This window comes from Puma concolor, chromosome C1 (assembly GCF_028749965.1).
Source record: "Puma concolor isolate L17-30 chromosome C1, mPumCon1.1.hap2, whole genome shotgun sequence".
NCBI classification, from domain to species: domain Eukaryota; kingdom Metazoa; phylum Chordata; class Mammalia; order Carnivora; family Felidae; genus Puma; species Puma concolor.
The window spans coordinates 193715381-193735621 of record NC_141674.1 but is presented as its reverse complement, the minus strand read 5'-3'; the positions used below and the strand labels follow the sequence as shown (position 1 = coordinate 193735621).

General features: G+C 40.2%; 1 protein-coding gene across 1 annotated transcript in view; it reads left to right on the top strand.

Annotated features, from left to right (window-relative positions):
• DYTN (dystrotelin) overlaps positions 1 to 20241 on the top strand; it is a 53016-nt gene that overhangs the window by 12929 nt on the left and 19846 nt on the right. Inside the window, exons 6-9 of the mRNA XM_025912665.2 lie at positions 704 to 775; positions 1273 to 1436; positions 6011 to 6122; positions 7811 to 7959. Of these exons, the coding sequence (XP_025768450.2) occupies positions 704 to 775; positions 1273 to 1436; positions 6011 to 6122; positions 7811 to 7959 (497 nt within the window). The remainder of the gene's footprint in view (positions 1 to 703; positions 776 to 1272; positions 1437 to 6010; positions 6123 to 7810; positions 7960 to 20241) is intronic.

Below are 20241 nucleotides of genomic sequence, written 5' to 3'. Positions count from 1 at the left end.
AGTTAAACTCCCTTGGTGATCATGATTGAAAGGTGGAAACCATTGAGTGAGGCAGTGCAGACAGAGCCCTTGGAACACCTAGGAACTGACAGAAGTCAGGAGGACAAAGCTTTGTGAGCACCCCTCAACAGAGTAAGGAGTCTTGAAGCGAGATCTCAGTTCTGCAGCTAAATCACTTTTTTTTTTCACCCTGAGCAAAACAGTAAATCTCAATCGCCCCTTGCTTTAAACAAGGATAATGATTCCTGCTCTACCCCAGAAACTGGTGTTTGTTGAAATGCCATGAAAGTGTTTTAAAAGGTTTTCCTTAAAACCGCTCTGAATATTAATACAGTATCATTGTTATATGTGATTCACAAGTAAATGAGGGCAAAGAAAGGTGAAAATAATTGGATTGGGATCATAAGAAGTGAAACAGCGACAGCCGTGCCTGGATTGCCCCAATTACTAGACTGTCTTCTCGCCCTCCTCCTTCCTCTCAGCCCCACTTTTTCCCACTTGTTCATTCATTGTCCTCATGCAGACATTGCACAAAACCCACAAATTTCTCATCTGCTTGGACTGAGGCAGTTCAGCCAGTCTCAGGCACTAAATACTTGTGACCCCGTGGCTGTAAGCACCTCTACTCAGAAGTGCTGATTTCAGTGGTCACCTACTTCTCTATTTTCTCACAACTGACACGGGGATTTCTTGCCTCTTGTAGATCCCAACTGTTGTAGGGGAGAGTCGTGCTCTGTGCTCTGTGGAAAGTGCCACCCGCAGCTGTTTCCAAGGGGTGAGTATGATGCAACTGTCCCTGGGACTTGGGGGCAGATCCCCGGGAGTTGGGGGCAGACAAGTTTGCTGCCCAGTTCACATTACAGAATTGCTACTCCACACAGCATCCGAGACAACCTAATTCATGATATAACCTTGCCTCGGAGCGTCTGGGGGGCTCAGTTCGTTAAGCAGGGGACTCTTGATCTCGGCTCAGGTCCTGATCTCACAGTTTGGGAGATTAAGCCCCGCATCAGGCTCTGTGCTGACAGTGAGGAACCTGCTTGGGATTCTCTCTCTCTCTCCCTCTCTCTCTCTGCCTCTCTCTCTTTCTCAACATAAATAAAATAAACATTTAAAAAAAAAGGTATAAACTTGCCTCTGACTTTTCATGTGATAAACGTCTTTGGCAGAGCTGACAGAAACAGCCAGAAAAGAAAATGAAAATACATTTGCATCTATACTAGAGACCAAAGTCATGCTGGAAACACATCTAAGTGAGCCATTGTTTTTCAGGTGTTAAGCCCAACAATCAAAGAAGAAAAATTCCTCTCTTGGTTACAGTCTGAGCCTCCCATCCTCCTGTGGCTCCCAACCTGCTATCGGTTATCTGCCACTGAAATGGTCACTCACCCTGTTCGGTGTAGAATCTGCAGGAACTTCCCAATCACTGGACTGAGGTACTCATCAGTGTTTCGCAGACGGTCATTCTCCAAATGGGTCTCAGAGTAGAGCTGTGTCTCTCCAGATTCCTTTTGAGGTCCTTCTCACAGATCTGGAACTCAGTTGATATTTTGAAAACTACTCAGTCAGTAATTTTCTGCATGAGGGATCTTGGTTGACAATAAATTATATTTTATCTTCTGTAATTAATGGAGTATTAAATTCTTCCACTAACACAGTCTGATCAATAGACATTTGTATTTCTTTAGGGGGAAAATGTGTTTTCTTTTGTTACAAAAGAGATATTTAAATTTAATTTAAATATTTAGCTTAAATATTTAAATATTTGGGAGCTATTTATAAGAATTACAGTAATAATAATAGTTTATGAACTGTTGAGTGTTAGGCTGAGTGGTTCACGTGGACCATTTCGTTTAAGGACTTGTTAGAACCTCTATCCAAGGTGGCATTATTATCCCCAATTCGCAGAGAAGATAAATGACTTACTTGCACATGCTTAGCAAGTAGCAGATGCTGGCGGACTGAATCCAGAGTCTCTGCCTTGCGACTATGATGCTATACTGCCTCCCAGTGCAGAAAGCTGGGAACAAGGGCTCAGGATCCAAAGGAATAAAATCAGGTTTTGTGGGGGCAGCTCACACCAAGTCTCCACTCTGCCTGGAGGAAAGGGCAGATTTGGAAGCTAGGTTTGGACATTCAGATCTTTCCAAAGCTTTGAGGATGAAAGTCGGAACCCCACCTTAGGAAAAAGGGTGCTGTTGGTCTCCCGTAAATAAAACAATGAAGAAGTGAAGTTCAAGTGGTTGAAAACTTGGGGAGGAAAGAAGGAAAGCAGCAGGTCTAGGCCAAGCACAGGGATGCCATTATCGTGGTGAATGAACACAGGTAGGGGCTGAAGGGGTGGGGGTAGGACTGAATTGCTGAGAAAACCCAGTTGCTAAAAACAAGTCAAAGAAAGGGGTGTCCAGAGGGGCAGGAGTGAGGACTTGGGGACTCTGTTCCTCTTCTCATCCTATACTTGCAGATCTTTACTAGCTCAGACAGTAAGCATGCTCCCTGTGGGTATAAATTACATCCGCTGGGTCTCTGGCCAACCTGGAAATCACGTTTTAGTTTTGCCAACGAAATGAATTGGGTTTGCAGAGAATTCCGAGTACACGGTGAAATTTCATTCATGATTAACTGTACTTTAAACAATAGAACCTATAAATGGGAAGGACTGTTGGAAACCAAACCAAAGAAATCTCCATATTGCAGTGAAAAACAAACTCCTTTTATATTGGACAGTGGAGGAACATGAACATGATGTACCATGTGATATGCAGCCAATAAATAAGTATGAATTAAGTGGTTACCACATGTCCTGCAGAATTCACTTTGCAGTTATATAAAACACAACTTTTACACCGAAATGTTTTTAAATTATTGTGTGTAACACAATGCAGATATTATTAATCCTGTTTTACAAAGGAGTCTCAGAGAGTTCGAGTGGCTCAGGTCATACGAAGGCGGAAAGCAAAAAGGGCCGTACGCTAAAGTTGAGACTACGTCGCTTTCTACTGAGAATGAAATTCAGCTTCCTCTTAGAAATGCCTCCGTGCAACCCATCTTTCTTTCTAGACATCCGAGGCAGTGTACGGTTCTCATATATGCAGATGGCTGAGCAACTTGCCCCAGGCCACTAACCTCTCTGGGCCTCGGTTTCTTTAGACGTAAAAGGAGTGCTGGAGCCAACGAAGTGCTAGACTTACTTTATCTATAACCTTCTGAGTCTATTAGAAGTTGTATGTATTACAGTCCCAGCCTTCAGCTTGTGTTTTTGGCTCTCATAAGCTCCAGCAATAGCCTCGCGGCTTTAAGTTTTAGTGAGATGAAGAAGGTCATTTTAAAGCAGAAGTGTTGGCAGGTCTGGAGGTAACAGGGAGAGGCAAGAGCTCAACCTTATAAAGAGGAGGTAAAAAGATCAGAGACTGTTCATAAGCCAGTGTTATATTTTAGCAGGATGTATCGTATTTATGCTCTGTAATAGCCATGTAAGGTTGGGATGAGATTGGGGGAAAACCCAGACTTGGTTCTCTCTTGGTAAAGGCACCAACAGATCCATCTCATCAGGGATGGATGGATCTACGCCTTCTACAAAGGTGTAGAAAACTACGCCTTTTCTCATGTACCTGTAGGTAGCTTCTGAGCATAAAGGGACCAATGCAAGGTTAGGGTCAGTGTATTGTCCTCGATGAGTCGACGGCAGCCATATGTAATGCTGATAAAGTAGCCAGTACAGGTGGCTCATCAAATAATCTTTATATAAAATATCATGTTATACGTTTCACGCAAACAGCAGTTATCTTCCCAATTCTGCATGTTGAATCATTTTCAAAGCTTTGTAAAAGCCTTTGTAAAAAGCCAGGCCAAGAAGGCAGGGCTTACCAGTCCCATTCTTCTCGTGAAGAAACTAAGTCATTCACTTAACTTCTTTCGTCTCATGTTCACTGAAAACGTTCAGTGCACCAGGTATCCTCCAAAGCATCTGACCTCAAGTTCCCACTTCAGGGTCACTGGTAATGGTGGTGTGTGCGTCCAAATTCAAGCCTCCTGTACCAGCGGTCTATTCCAGGGGTGAAAACAGCTGGCTGTCCATTCAGGTGGTATCCCTGGGCTCAAAGCCTAGTTCCCCCTCTGACCAAGACGTGGTGTAACTGTGTGCAAATTGCTTAAATTCTGATTGCTTCAGTTTCTTTATCTGAAAAAATGAGAAGAATAAGAATGCCTTACCTCAAAGAACTTTCATGGGGATTAATTGTCAATACATGTAGATGTATTGCATATACATATGCGCATGTATACGTGCCTGCCCTTAGGAAGTGTTCCAAAACTTTGGAACTATTTTGGCTACCTTGAATACTATTCTAGCCATTCGATGCTGTTTATGAATACTGTATCATGGAACGAGGTGTCAGGGTTAGGCAGTGAACAAGGGCAGCTGAGGGTTGGTCTCACGGAGCTTACGTTCTTCTGCTCTGCCTTCCAAGGACTGTGGTCAGAAGACCTTCTGCCGTCTGGCCTAAGGGGCACTCCAAGTTTTGATTCCTCTGTTCTTCAGAATAACCAGCGGGTCTGATAGATTCGATGTGCTCTAAACCCTCTTTCTTGGCTCCAGCCTCCTTATCCCATTCCTTTCTATCTGGAACTTCATCCTCGTTGATCTGGAGCCCAATGGCACACTTCCTCCATGAAAACTTTTCTGACCTCGCAGCCCACAGGGGTCTCCCCCTCTCTCCCTCCTACAGCACTTGCCTTCTATACCTCACATTTGGTGCATAATCACATATTGCTTAACTTTTCCAGTTAGGACCACAAGCTTCCCTATCATCTCTCTGCAGCAAGACATGAAATTTGAAGAGCACAGGGGTCTGGTCATATTTCTTTTTCTGTAACTTTCAAGGGAGGGGTTGAAAACTCAAATGTTTACAGGAGCTAGGCACGTAGTCTACATGTGAGAAGTTGGCCAGGTAGGGACTGTGGTGAGCTGGAGAGTGTTATCTCCAGTCTGGCAGGAGTAGCTGTCACTTTGCTCTCACCTATTATTGTCACTGATGAAGAAGACAGAGCTTTTATGCCACCTACACTGTGTTTGGAGAAGAGAATTAAAATATCAGAAAAAAAAAAAGTGTAGATCCCCGATCTTTGACAAACACTATGATTCCACTCAAATATCATCAAAAGTCACTAAATCGTAACTATGAGGCCTTACCAGCCCTCCCTGATATCACCATATTACGAAACACCCCTCCTTCCCATGGGTCTCAAGATACCCTCCTCTCCTGCTGACCATGGGAGATTTAAGGGTGTGACTGTTCATAAAAGAAGAACTGCAGTGTTGATGTGTTAAGAAGCTTGGGTGTGGTGGTCGCTCCCCCACACTCCAGCTGAAGGAATGACCCTCGTCCACTGCGTTTCTTTTCTACAGACAGAGTTCTAGAAAAATCACAGAAGTTGCAATTAAATTCTTTATCTACGGCTTTATTTTCCCCAGTACCATGCAGGAACACAGGTCCAATATTATCCTGTCTTGAAATTCCTCAAGAGAAGTCAAAAGTCAGAATGTACTGAAATCTCCCGGTGTTTGGTTTTTGGTTTTGTTTTGTTCTGTTTTGTTTTGTTGTAACTTGGCGACTAAATTCAAAAGATTTCAAATGCCACCATACAAAATGTGGCCTCAGACTTAGGGCTCTGTCTTCAGGGTCGTAGTACACAGTAGCCTGCCTGTAGAAAGTGTTCGGTATATCTGCGGGGGCATGAATCAGACTTCTCTACTATAGTTTGTTGAATGAAACGATGTTAGTGTCATGCTGCATTATAAAAAAAATACTATCAAAAGAAGATTTCTTCGATTAAAAATAACATGTCAGAGTCACTTAACGTCCCTACAAAGTTTGGGAGAAATTTTACGCTTACTTGATAGCCGTGATATCTCCTGTATGTTCTGGGGTACCCATTCTCCACCTGAATGTTATTTTCTGAGCTCATGAGCTAGTTGCCACCTTAGCCTTACTTCCGTTTTAATTGACAGATACCGCTGTCTGAAGTGTCTCGACTTTGACCTCTGCCAGGCGTGTTTCTTATCTGGTCTTCACAGCAGGTCCCACCAGAAGGCCCCTCCTGTGTTTGAGCATTGCGTCCAGGTAACATCTAGTGCAAAATACCAACCATTCATGAATCGGTACCGGCGACAGCAGTTCACAAACTTTGCCTCCAGTAAAACCACAGATTCTGCTCCTTTCGTTCACGATAATTGTTTAAGAGTAAGGAAGGGGTGGGATGCCTGGGTGGGTCAGTCAGTTAAGTGTCCGATTCTTAATTTCGGCTCAGATCATGATCTTTCGGTTTTTGGTGAGTTCGAGCCCCCCATCCGGCTCTGTGCTGACGGTGCAGAGCCTGCTTGGGATTCTCTCTCCTCTCTCTCTGTCTCTCTGCCCCCTCCCCCACTTGCGCTGTTGCTGTCTTTCTCCAAATACATAAATAAACTTAAAAAACAAAAGTCTAGGGAAATGGCAAACTCAACCTTAAATATCTCTCAATATAAATCTACAAATATTTTTTTACATCATAGATTTTATTAAAACCTATTAGGGGCAAGAAAAGGCCAAACGACACTCAGTACGAAGCCACTGATAACACACTATATTGCAGACAAGATCTGAGGAATAAGAGGGGAGCAGCATTGGGAGTGGACTCAAAAAAAAGGCTTTGATGCGGTAAAAACGACAAACCTAGGCTTCTAGTCACTAGTACCTCTGGGGAAAACTTTTCTTTCAGCATGTCTTATCCTGAGCCCTAAACTTCCAGTATTTTTGCTGTAGGAAAAATGAAAGAGAAAAATTGCCATCTCGGTTTTGACTGAAAGAATATTAAACTGAGACTTCACAACTGCCTTTCAAATGTTTTGTTTTTTTTTTTTTTTTAAGAAAATCTACTCAGCAAGAGAATTCAGGTCTTTTGAAGAGACAAGAGAAAGAGGATAGTTCATTTTAAGCAAGGAGCATTTTCATTTTCCCAGAAAGAACACTTTCTTCTCATCGCTAAGTTCCTACAAACCCATTTCACCATATAGATTTTGTCACACGGCAATGGTGAGAGATGTTGATTAGCTAGCCTTACGGAGGACAGCTTTCTCTTGTTCTCTCTTTAACGTGAATGGTCCACAAAAGTCAAGTGCTTGGATCTTGCCAAAGAATTCCAGTGGGTATTGCTTTATGCAACTTAAATAACCCAGATGCTGGGTTACTTGTTGGCCTGGGGAGATATAGGGCTTCTTGATGTTAGACTGACACCATGTGGTCACTTTGTTATTACACTTCAGATTTCAAGAGCTGAAAAATCTTTGAATAAAATCCCTCATTCCTTTGTTCCTTTTGGCAGAAGTTCTTAACGTGGGGTTGATGGGTGGACTTCAGGTGGAATCCACTGATATTTTGTATAGAATTAATTGTACGAGCTACTTTTCTGTAGATAAATCCATGAGTGACCATCCAGTGTGGAAAGGAATCCACACCCCAAATGTTAGCAGCCCTGGACCTAGCCCTGTTTCATACACCTTCTAGATTCAGCCTTCCAGGTTACTGGATTGCTCTAAGGAAGAGAGGCTATTTGTGTAAGTTGAGTGATCTTTAATTTAGAAACTTACACTGCGTGGACAAGTAGACAGAATGGAAAGATATTCATGTAGTAAGGAAGTAACATGATTTTTCTAAGGACATAAAAGTGAATGAAATAATTCCAAAAACTTTCATGGTGGCCAGTCCACTCAAGTAAGGAAAAAAGACCACATTTAGACTGATAGGACCCCTTTTAATGTTGGCTATTCCAGCAGATGTCAGCAAAGGAGAATACAAAATTCCTCCTCAGGACCCTCAGAAACAACCTGCTCCAAGGGCGCTGTGGGAGAAAAGAAGCTTTAAGAAGGCGGTGGCTCCTGGACCAGGTGACCCCAAAGAACATGGCTGACCACACAGAGGCCAGGTGAGTGTCCATGAGTGACGGTCCTGTAGGGCAGCCCCTCAGGAGCCTGGGGACTCAGTTATGCAGCCGGCACAGCATAGCACAGCACACACACACACACACACACACACACAGCTGCTTTCATAATGCTGGCCGTAAAGAAGGCACGACCTGGGGGTGAGAGTGTGCTTAAGATGTGTTTCCGCTCCAAAAATGATCTTTAATTTTGAAGTAGAACAAGAGGCAAAAGTACTTCTAAATGGCCCATCCTGACATTTTAAAGGCATCAAACCCAGGAGCCTTTTAACAACTTTGCTTTTTAACCCTAGTTTTGTTGGTTTGCTTTCAAAAGCCTAATTTAGAATGAATACTTTATTTTTATTAAAAAAGGGAAAGAAAAACACTCAGAATCCCATCACGCACAGATGAGTACCAGTCACATTTTAGTATTACCAAAACAGGAATTATGCTGTGGATACGACTTTTTAAAGTTTAATTAATTAATTAATTAATTAAGAGAGAGCATGTAGGGAAGAAGCAGAGAGAGGGAAAGAGAGAATCCCAAACAGGCTCCATGCTGTCATCGCAGAGCCCGATGCTCGGCTCGATCCCATGAACTGTGAAATCATGACCTGAGCTGAAATCAAGAGTTGGACACTGAACCAACTGAGCTATCCGGGTGCCCCTGTAGATACAATTTTTGATTCTTCTTTTCATCTACATTAAATGGAGAGTATTTCCCCTGTCATTAGTTTCCAAAATATTATTTTTAATGGCCTCACTTTCATCCTTATAAGGAAGTATCATAATTCATAAACAACCTGATATCATTAAACATTTTGGTTATTTTCAAAATTTGCCCCATCAAAATTCTGTAGTCAACATGCTTATACATGCATCTGCCTATAGTTTAAATATTTTATCATGATAAATTTGCTCAAATAAAATCATTGGATCAAAAGTTCTGAATTTTGTTAGCCCTTAAAATTCAGAGTACGGAATTGTGCTCCAGAGAGTTATCTCAAAGCTTGCCCAGCACTACTAATATATGAGGTCACCTATCACTTACCTAAAGATCACCAGCCTAAAGATGACTTTAAAAAGTCTTTGTGGGGGCACGTGTGTGGATCAGTCGGTTAAGCGTTCAACCCGGGCTCAGGTCATGATCTCACGGTTCATGGGTTCGAGCCCCATGCAGGGCTCTGTGCTGACAGCTCAGAGCCTGGATCCTGCTTCGGATTCTGTCTCCCTCTCTCTCTGCCCTTCCTCCACTCATGCTCTGTCTCTCTCTGTCTCTCAAAAATAAATAAACGTTAAAAAAAATTTTTTTTAAAGTCTTTGTGATGGGGGCACTTGGCTGGCTCGGTTGGTGGAGCATGTAACTCTTGATCTTGGAGGATGTGAATTTGAGCCCCATGTTGGATGTATTGTTAAAAACAAAATTTTTTAAAAAGTCGTTGTGATGTTAATTTTGGAAGTAACCATCTCAAAATGTAAAATTGTAGAAAGCAAAAGAAAGAGATACTGTTTCCATGGGCTTATGATCATCAAAATTTGGGGAGAAAAAAAACCCAGAAATATTAATTTTACCTACAGAGAGTAGAGGAGATCAATTTAAATCAGACTGGTATTCATTTATTAACTTTTTTTTGTAATCTTCAAATGTTTTCTCAGACACCCGCCAGCATATTTCTATCTCAATACCAGACCCTATTTCTAGGGTCATTTTGTCACTTTCCAATCTAAATATGTTTTATAGTTCTTTCCTTTAAAGGAAAAACTAATGTTGACAGTGCAATTAGATGCCATTTATTATGCCTGTGTCACACTTACCTAACAGGCTGCATCAATATATCTTTAAAGTTAGAGAATTTGAGTATCTGGATGTATATCTTTAATATAGTACAAAGAATTTTATTTATTTATTTATTTTTTTTTTTCTTTTAAATTTTTTTTTCAACGTTTATTTATTTTTGGGACAGAGAGAGACAGAGCATGAACGGGGGAGGGGCAGAGGGAGAGAGGGAGACACAGAATCGGAAACAGGCTCCAGGCTCTGAGCCATCAGCCCAGAGCCTGACGCGGGGCTCGAACTCACGGACTGCGAGATCGTGACCTGGCTGAAGTCGGACGCTTAACCGACTGCGCCACCCAGGCGCCCCCGAAGAATTTTAAAATAAGCACAAAGATATCAGGTGCCAATTCATCTGTCTTCTTCAAGACAGATTTCACTTTTCCCAGGCAAAGAAACAATACAATGTGTTGGTTAGTCATCTGGATTTATTATACACTTGAGATCTTGTCTAAATTCCTATGTCCTCATAGAACACAAAGATCCATACTCTTAATTCTATTTCTTTTGGCTCCTAAAGCCAGACTGATGTTTTAAAAGCACAAATTTGACGGCATTCCTCATGTGCCCGTATCCCCTAAACTCCCACGTCTGACATCCCTCCAGTATCCTCCCATTGATTTTAAGCTAAAAACTAAAAGTTGTAATAACCACCTGGGTGGCTCAGTCAGTTAAGTATCCAACTCCGGCTCAGGTCGTGGTCTCGCAGTTCTCAAGTTTGAGCTCCGCGTCAGGCTCTGTGCTGGCAGCTCAGAGACTGGAGCCTGCTTTGGTTTCTGGGTCTCCCTTTCTCTGTCCCTCCCCTGCTCACACTCTCTCTCTGTCTCAAAAATAAATGAACATTTAAAAAAAAATATTACCCTTAAAAACTGTAATGATTTAGAAAATTTCTGCATATTTTGGGCCCCCTGAGCACCTCTCCAGTTTCATCTTCCCCCTGCCCTACATTGTCTCATATCTTCATGTTCCCCACAAGACTAAGCCAAGTACCCACCCTCTGAAGACTTAAACCTTTGCCTTAAGGAATTGGTACCCCTCACTCCTAAAGACCCATAGAAGTCTTTGCTCATATGTCATCTCATCCATAAGGCCATTCTTGATCACTTACCATTTCAACCCCGTCGTCCCTGTCACTGGCACTCCAATCTGCCTCTCTTGCTTTATTTTATTTCAGAGCATTTCATCAACACCTGACATCCTATATATTTTGCTTTTATTTTTTGTTTGTTTGCTATAATGTGAGCTCAGGGGTGGGGGTGGAGAACCTTTTATTGTTTCCAGCTGTATTTCCAGAATTTGGATCAATGTCTGCATTTGATAAATGCTCAATAAATGTCTGTTGAATGATTGGCTGATGGACTGAATAATACAAGGATGGATGTTTGATGAAGGAATTGATGGGGGTAATAAGATAGGTCATGAACTCTTTTAGAAGGGAGCATGAGAGGAGCACCTGGGTGGCTCAGTCAGTTGAGTGTCCAACATTGGCTCAGGTCATAATCTCATGGTTTGTGGGTTCAAGTCCCGTATCGGGCTCTGTGCTGACAGCTCAGAGCCTGGAGCTGTTTTGGATTCTATGTCTCCCCCTTCCTATGCTCCTTCCCTGCTCACGCTCTGTCTTTCTCTCTCTCAAAAATAAATAAACATAAAAAAAAAGAATGGAGCTTGAGAAAGTCTCACAAGAGTGATTACACAGTGTTGGGAGAAGGTAGTGAAGTGATTGAGCTTTGTTCTCAGTCAACTGTGTGGCTTTGGGGAAATCACTTCATGTTTCTATGACTCAGTTTCTTCACTTGATAATAAAAATAACCTGTCCTATAATAAAAATAACCTGTCCTTCCTACTCCGAGTAGTATCAGTGGAGATAAGAGGAGGGACGGAAATTGCAAGCGCTATGCAAAGCTAAAGGTTTTTTAAATGTCAATGTGTTCTACTCTGTCTACCCGAGTACAGTAAAGTGTTCCCCAAAGTAAAATTCTTGTGTAATAATTTTCAGTTTAGCTTAGATATTAATGAGTTCAGAAGTTCTGATCAGTGGCTGATCTAGGAGAAATGATGAGGAATATTATTAGTTAACAATGTGACAATAGGCAGAAACACATCGCTGATACCTGTTGACATATTAGTACTGATCATTATCTAAGAGACTAATGATTTTGCCAAGTGATAGTACTAAAAATTCATTCATTGGTTCAGCAAATATTCTGCACGGTAATGAGCCTCCTCCCTTTTAATGTGAATTCACTCACTTTAAATATAATGGTTTACATTGAGATTATTTTCACTTACAAAAAACATAACCGAAAGCCAGGTGCTAAATATCACCACTGTTATTAAATATTTTGGGAAGTTCTTACATATATAATAAAAAAATTAAAACAGTGAAACAGACAAAATTTCTTTCATTTGCAGATAATATGATTGTAAATCTCCAAGAAATCCTAAGTAACTCTAGCAAAAACTATTAGAATTAATAGGCTTTTACTGGTGGGAAATAAAATATATATGCACAAATTAATAGCTCTGTACTATGATAACAATAGCCAGCTAGAAATTTTGTTAAAATCCCATTTACAGTACCTGTAAAAATTATTTTAAAGAGAAACTAGGGAAAAAAAGCTTAGCAAAAAAGATACAAAAGCCACGTTAAAAAACTGTAATATTTCAGAGTGCCGAAAATAAGACCTGTAAAGGGGGGAAACATACCAAATTCATGAAGGAGGAGGCTCTAGCATGAGAATTGTACATGCTCTGAAAATTAATATAGTTGATCCTCATTATTTGTAGTTACAAAATTTTTGAATGCACTTATGAAAATTTATTTATAACCCTAAAATCAATATTTGCAATGTTTTCCTGGTCATTTGCAGACATGCACAGAGTGGCAAAAAATTTGAGTTGCCCAATGCACGGCTGAGGTCAAACTGAGAGTCACTCTGCCTTTTTGTTTCAGTTTTTATACCCTAAACACATCCTTTTCATATTTTTTGTGTGTTTTTTTGGTGGTTTCCCTGTTGCAAATTGCCCTCACTGTGCTGCAATGTTGTCTGCTGTTCCTAAGGGCAAGAAGGCTATGACATATGTGCCTTAACAAGAAAATGTGCTTTAACCTTTGTGCGGGCATGCGTTATAGTGCTATTGACCATAAGTTCAATGTAAACAAATGAACAACGTGTATTGAGTAAGGTGTCCATAAACAGAGACACACAGGGGCCCCCAGGTGGCTCAGTCGGTTGGGTGTCCGACTTCGGTTCAGGTCACGATCTCACGGTCCGTGAGTTTGAGCCCCGCGTCGGTCTCTGTGCTGACAGCTCAGAGCCTGGAGCTTGCTTCAGATTCTGTCTCCGGCTCTGTGCCCCTTCCCCGTTGGTGCTCTGTCTCTCTGTCTCTAAAATAAATAAACATTACAAAAAAATTAAAAAAAAAAAAACAGAGACACACATAAAACAAAGTTATATATTGAGTGAATGACGGAAATGATCTGCCCAGAGACCAGCAAGAACCTCTAACCCTGTATTTCCCCTTGGGGCGATGGGTCAGTCTGCATTAAGTCAGGTTCACAGTGACTGTGTAAAAACAGAATGGCCATCATTAATGAGACCTGACTGTATTTAAATTAAATCCATTTCCAAGTAGAATCACAATGTTTTTTTTAAATACGATAAAATGATTTTGAAGGCATTTTGAAATAATAAATTGTACCAGAATATTTTAAATTATAAAATTGAAGAATAGTGGGAAGGGATGTTTTTAAACAGATATTAAAACTTACTATAGAACCACTATGTATAAAAAAAGAATGAACATGTAGATATGAGGATAAGATATACAATTTAATTATTGATTCAAGCATAAATGGGAACCTAATATATGATAAAGATGACGTTTTGATTCTCCCAAAAAGGATGCGTAGTTGGCTATCCATCTGAAAGAAAGCAAACTGGCCCTTATTTCATCCTATAAACTAAAATAAATTCCAAATTGTTTAAAGTTTAAATGTAAAAACAACTCTCTGTGTCTCCCTCTCTCTCTGCCCCTCCCCCTCTTACGCTCTGTCTCTCTCTCTCTCTCTCTCTCAAAAATAAATAAACATTAAAAAAATGTGTAATAAAAAAAGGGCACCTGGTGGCTCAATTAAGGTCATGATCTCATGGGTCGGAAACCCCCATTGGGCTCTGTATTGACAGCTCAGAGTCGGGAGCCTGCTTCAGATTCTGTGTCGCCCTCTCTCTGTGCCCCTCCCTTGCTCGCACTCTGTCTCTCTCTCTCTCTCAAAAATAAATTAATATTCAAATCTTTAATATACAAATGTAAAAACAATTTTAATTTAAAATAAAAATATTAAACTTAGCATTGGAAGAGATCGTCCTAAGAAAGACAGAAAAACAAAGCATTGTGAAGTCATAATAGGCAGATATAGGGGCACCTGGGTGGCTCAGTTGGTTAAGCGTAAGACTCTTGATTTCAGCTCAGGTCATGATCTCACAGTCATGAGATCAAGCCCCACATTGGGCTCTGTGCTGAGTGTGGAGGCTGCTTGGATTCTCTCTCTCCCCCCACCCCTGCTCACTCTCTGTCTCCCTCAAAATAAACAACTAAACTTTAAAAAATAATAATACACAGATATCCATGATAACATGCACACTTAAATATTTTCCTGTGGTAAATGGTATAAAGAAAATCAAAAGATAAACTTAGAAAAATATTTTCACTAATAAGACAAACTATATGACAGAAAAGCCCTTGCAAATTGGTAAGAAAAACCCAAAAGAAGGAGAAGGAAGGAGAAGGGGAAATGAGGAAGAAGAAAATGAGGAAGAGGAAGAGAGTGAGGAGAAAAATACACCAAATACATAAATAGGCAACCACAGAAGACATATTGCAAATGGCTATTAAACACCGCAAAATATTCTCAATGTCACTAGTGGCTAAATCACAAATTAAAGGAACAACGAGCTACCATCGTCGTATCTAACAGAACAGCAAAGCGTGAGTGAATAACCACACCCAGTGCTGGCGAATATGGAAGAGAATAGGCGCTCCGAAATTTAGTAGGAACACAAGTAGCTGCAGACCTTTCAGAAAATAAGCTGAAAAATCTCCATTTGTTTGTTCATTCCATTAACCTGTAGCTAACACTCTTCTAGGCACTTAGGATACGTCAGTGAACAAGAGGGACAAAGAGCTGTCTCTGCTTTCAGAGAGCTTTCGTTCTAGTGGGGAGACTAGACAATGAAAAATAGGCATATAGGTGAATTATATAGTATATGAGAAGTTATAAATACTAAAAGAAAAGAAAAAAGAAGAAGCAAGTGAGAGATGCCAAGACTTAGAGGAGGAATTGGTAGCACACTTAAATAGGGTGGTTACAGTGGACGTCTGTGAAAAGTCACATTTGGACAATGTCTTGAAGGAGGTGAGGGAGTGAATCCTACAGGCGTCTAAGAAAAGCCCTGCAAATTGAGCAGACAAGCAGCCAGAAGTGGAAGTGTGCTTGGCAGGTCCAAAGAACAGCAAAGAGGCCAGTTTGGCAGAACTCGGCAAAGGAGGACACGCTGAAAATAGACCAACGGGATGCAAGGGTCAGGGCAAAAGCAGAAGCAAGGTCGTATCATAATTTCCTACATGTTCTTCCGGTGTTCCTCTTTTCAACTTTGAGTTTACATTTGAGTCCATTTGGAATTTATTTTAGCAAGGGTCTGACTTTGCTTTCTTTCAGATGCGTGCCAATTTTGCTATCTTTCCCCCCACTTAATTACATTGCCAACTTTGCTACATATTAGATTTCCTTATATGCTTGGATCAGTTAAGAGAATTTGTATTCTCATCCTCAGATCTTATGGGTCATACTAAACTATATGGTCATGGTGATGCTATAGTAACAGGAGAAAGTAGCTATCATCTGAAATAGGGAGGCTGTTTTTGGAGCAGGTTTTGGGGGAGGATGGTCAGGAGTTCAGTTTGGGATAGGTTAAGATTGAGATATCTCAGGCACCCATGCAGAGATGTCGACTAGGCAGTTGCCCATTCATGGTCTGGAATTTGGGGGCAAGCCTCCTGGAGGTGCAAATTTAGGAGTTGCCAACACAGATGGCTCTTCAAGCCATGACATTCTATGAGATCGCCAACGAGAGTATAGACAGAAAAAAGGTGGATAGCGGATTGAGCCCTGCAGCAGTCCACATTACAAAGTTGGAGAGCAGAAGAGAAGTCAGCAGGGGAGACGAGAAAGATGAATGATCTAGGAGGAAAACGAAGAAAATGAGGCATCCTGGAAGGTAGGCAAAGTGTTTCAAGGAGGAAGGCGTGGTCTCCTCTGTCCAATGCTGCTGTTAGGGCAAGCAAGAATTGGCCTTTGGATTTTGCAATGAGAGAATCATTGACCTCAAAAAGAGCAGTGTAGGACAGTGGTAGTAGCAAAAATCAGAGTAGAGGCAGTTTAGGAGAGAATGGGGCCTGAGGAATTGAAGATGCCAAAGAAAATTCTTTCCAGGATCTGTGACAGTAGAGGGAGCAAAGAGTCAGCGTGCCTGAAGTGGAGAGAATGTTTTGTTATGACGGAAAAAATAACAGCATGTTTGAGTACTGAAGGGAATGATCTTATGCGAATAAAAGCACCACTACCTAGTAAATAAGGACACACATTGCAGCACTGGAGGGTGGGGCAGTAAACCGGAAACAACCCAAGAGTCCACCAGCAGAAAACCGGTGGAACACACGTGAAACAGACATCCAACAGAACATAATAAATCCTCTTAAATGAACAAATTTAAGCACGTGTCTATTATACTAGAGGGCATTCATCATCCTACATTAGCCAAAGGGCAAGTGGCAGAATAATGCGTATAAAATGATGTCATTTTTCTTCCCAAAATAAATCCAATATATATTTGATGTTTGTATGAGAACTGAAAAATGGTGTGGAGCAACCCGAAGGTATCAAAATTATCTCAGACAGGGTAGGAAGAGAGTGTGTCACTCAAACATATGTGACAAAGAAGTTACGGGTTCTCCCCAAATGTCCCATTGCTTAAAGACATAATCAAGTGTAGCACAGAGTAATCACTTCATTCCCTGTGCTCTCATCACATCCTGTAGAAATAATCGCGTTAATGTCAATAATGATTGTATATTCATCTGTTCATTAAATGTGAAGTATCTGTGAGCAGGGAGTTCTCTGCTTTTATTTTTAATTGTCTTATCTGCAATAACTCGAGATGGTGAGACACTTTAAAAATAGTTTTTGAATAAAAGAATTAAACTAAGTGGAACTGTATAAAATGGAATATGCCTGACCTTAAACTAATCGGCTCTATTTTATGTTCTTTCCGATATGACATGGTAAACACACACCGGCGCTTAGAACCCCTAGTATCTGACCTGCACAGGATGACCTGGGGGGGGGGGGTTGATGCAGCCATCGCTAAATTTCCCTGCATTCTCCTTTCTAGATTGTCAAGAAGGAGGGTGGGAAATAAAATCCCCACTTCCATGATTGGCTGATTCCTCTCTATCACCTAGGTAGTTGCCTAGGGGAAAGAAAAGCACCAGAAAAAAAAAAAAAGTCACGCTACTTTAATGCTCTTTTGAATATTAAATTTAATATCTGATTATGCATTTTCTAAGAAGGCTCTCCCCGATGTCGTAGCTGATAATTAAATATTATTAACACCTCTTATAAATCTCTGCTTTAGAGCAGGATTTCTATTCAGATGTGAATGTGATAAAGAAAATATTTTTTGAAATCACTTTTTATCCCCAATCACAAAGTGCTACGTATTTACTATAGAAAACCTGGAAAAGCCAGCAACGAACAAAATTCTAACTGCAGTCAAATCACAATGGAGCCACTACTGAAATATTTTAATATTTTTTATTAAGTTTTTTATTTTAATTCCAGTATAGTGAGATACAGAGTTATATTAGTTTCAGGTGTACAATACAGTGATTCAACAATTCTATACATGACTCAGTGCTCCTCGTGATAAGTGTACTCTTTCCTGATATTAATATTTTAATAGTAATGTGTTAATATTTTGGTGTACTGCTTTCCCTGCAAATACTTGTAATACAGTTTACATCATACTGCAAAGCATATTGATTATATAGTTCCATATCAGTGTAGGTTATATTGTGAGCATTTCCCATTGCCATTACAACTCTTCAGACACATTGTCGTGCAATGTTTATTCAAGTGGGTGTAGCATTATTTATTTAACCCTTCTTCTGTCATTGGATATTTGAGTTATTTCCAATTTTTGCATACTTTAATATTTTACTATTGAAATCCTGGTACTTTATTCTTTGTACGTGGTTCCCTAAATGTTTCAGTGGGGTATGTTCTTAAAGTGAAATCACTAGAATGAGAGGTGGGAATGTCGTCAAGACTCTTCATACTTGCTATGAAATGACTATTTAGAAGCTATGCACCAAACTATACTCCTAGCGAATTCAGGTCGCCATCTGGCTTGATCCTTGCTAGTACTGTTACTTAATTTTAAATTTTGGTAATGTTATGAGCAAGATATTTTTTTTATTTGCTTTAATGTCCATCTCTTCTTAAGGTAGAAGGCAATTGTATTTTCTCTTCTGTCGGTGTCTTCTGACCAGTTTTCCTGATGCATCAGTTTGTTTCATTAATGTATTTGAACTTTTAAGATTTTAGCCATGGGCAACCCTTCTTCATAGTTCTTTCCTTTTAGTCTTATTTATAATGTGACTTGCTATATAGACAGTTTTAAGTTCTATGGAAACATTGTTAATCGTTCCTTTTCTGACTTCCTACACGGTTTTATGCTTGGAAAATTTACTGCGTTAAAAAATCAAATGACCCTTCAGCTGTATTTGCTTTAACAGGGCTTGATTTTTTGTTTTTTGGGTTGTTTTGTTGTTGTTGTTGTTGTTGTTGTTGTTTGGCGTAATATGGCTTGACTTTTTTCGGCAGTTAAGTAAGATTTAAGTCTACCTGGGTTTTATTTCGATGCATGTTAGAAGGTGAGAGTATTCTCCTATTCCTACTTTTTTACTTAAATAGGCAATTCTCCCGGCCACTTCCAGTAAAATCAGAACGTGGATATATGACCCGCCCCTTTCCTAACTCCCCCCAGCAGAGGCAGAACTGTCATGATGTGTAATCAGCGTCTGGGGCCGGGTGGTAGATAGGAGGGTCCAGCGCCTTTTCTGCTATCTTCCTGACATCATTGTTATTTTTATTTTTTAAAGTGTTAGCTGTTATTAAACAATTATTCTTCCAGAAAAACTTTAAAACCATTTGTAATATGCCAAATTAGTCATTCGTATTTTGGTTCAATTTGCATTAAACCTCTATTCTGAGGTGCACATATCTGTCAGTAAGGGTTCTATGTAGCTTACTTCTTACCATTCTCCGTTTCCCACTGAGAACACCCTGGGTCTTTTACGTTTGTTGTACTTGTTTTGAATAAAGGCCTTTCCCATCGTACCTTTTTTCTTAATTATTGATGATGGCATATTGGAAAGTTATGGATTTTTGAAGAGTTCTCTTATAAAGAGAAAGCTTTCTGAACTCTCTTAATAATTTCAAATACTGGTTTAGTTTGAATCTCTTGCTTTTAAGTAAACAATCATACAGTTTGGGGAAAAAAGGATATTTTGGTCTCTCTTTCCAATATTTAAACCTCTCATTTCTCTGCATGTCTTCCTGAGAGAATCCAAATCTTCCAGAACAGGACTGAATAATGCAAGAGGTGTGGGACAGCTTATCTCACTAAAAATGGAATGAGATTTAATGGGGCATTTCTCTCATGCTTCTCCATTAACTCTGATGGTGTTCGTTGTTGGATTGAAATTCCTTTTAATGTGAAGGAAGTAATTTTCTTATTCCTTTTACGTTTTTGGCGGGGGGGGGGGGAGATATGCAATCAGAAATGATTTTGAATCTATTTATTTTAAATCTCTTTTTAAGCCTCATTTGACAGTATCTCATGTTTTCCTTTATTGGGAGAACTGCATTAATAGTCTCTGAGAGTAAACATTCCTGGCATCACTGAAACTAAAAGCTATATCTGTTTGTAGTGGATTGTTCTTCGATTTAACTTAAATTTGATTTGCCTATTTTTTATTTAGAATTGCAACATTTATGGGGCAGCTGGGTGGCTCAGTCGGTTAAACATCTGACTTCAGTCCAGGTCATGATCTCGCGTTTCGTGAGTTTGAGCCCCACGCCAGGCTCTGTGCTGATGGCTCAGAGCCTGGAGCCTGCTTCTGATTCTGTGTCTCCCTCTCTCTCTCTGTCCCTTCCCCTCTCATGCTCTCTCTCTCTCTTTCTCTCTCTCTCTCTCTCTCAAAAATAAATAAACATTTAAAACAAAATTTTAAACATATATTCTCAAATTAGATAACTACTGGTCAGTCTTTGGCCTCTTTAATATGATCAATTGCATAGTCTTTCCTGAAGAGTAGAAATGTATCAG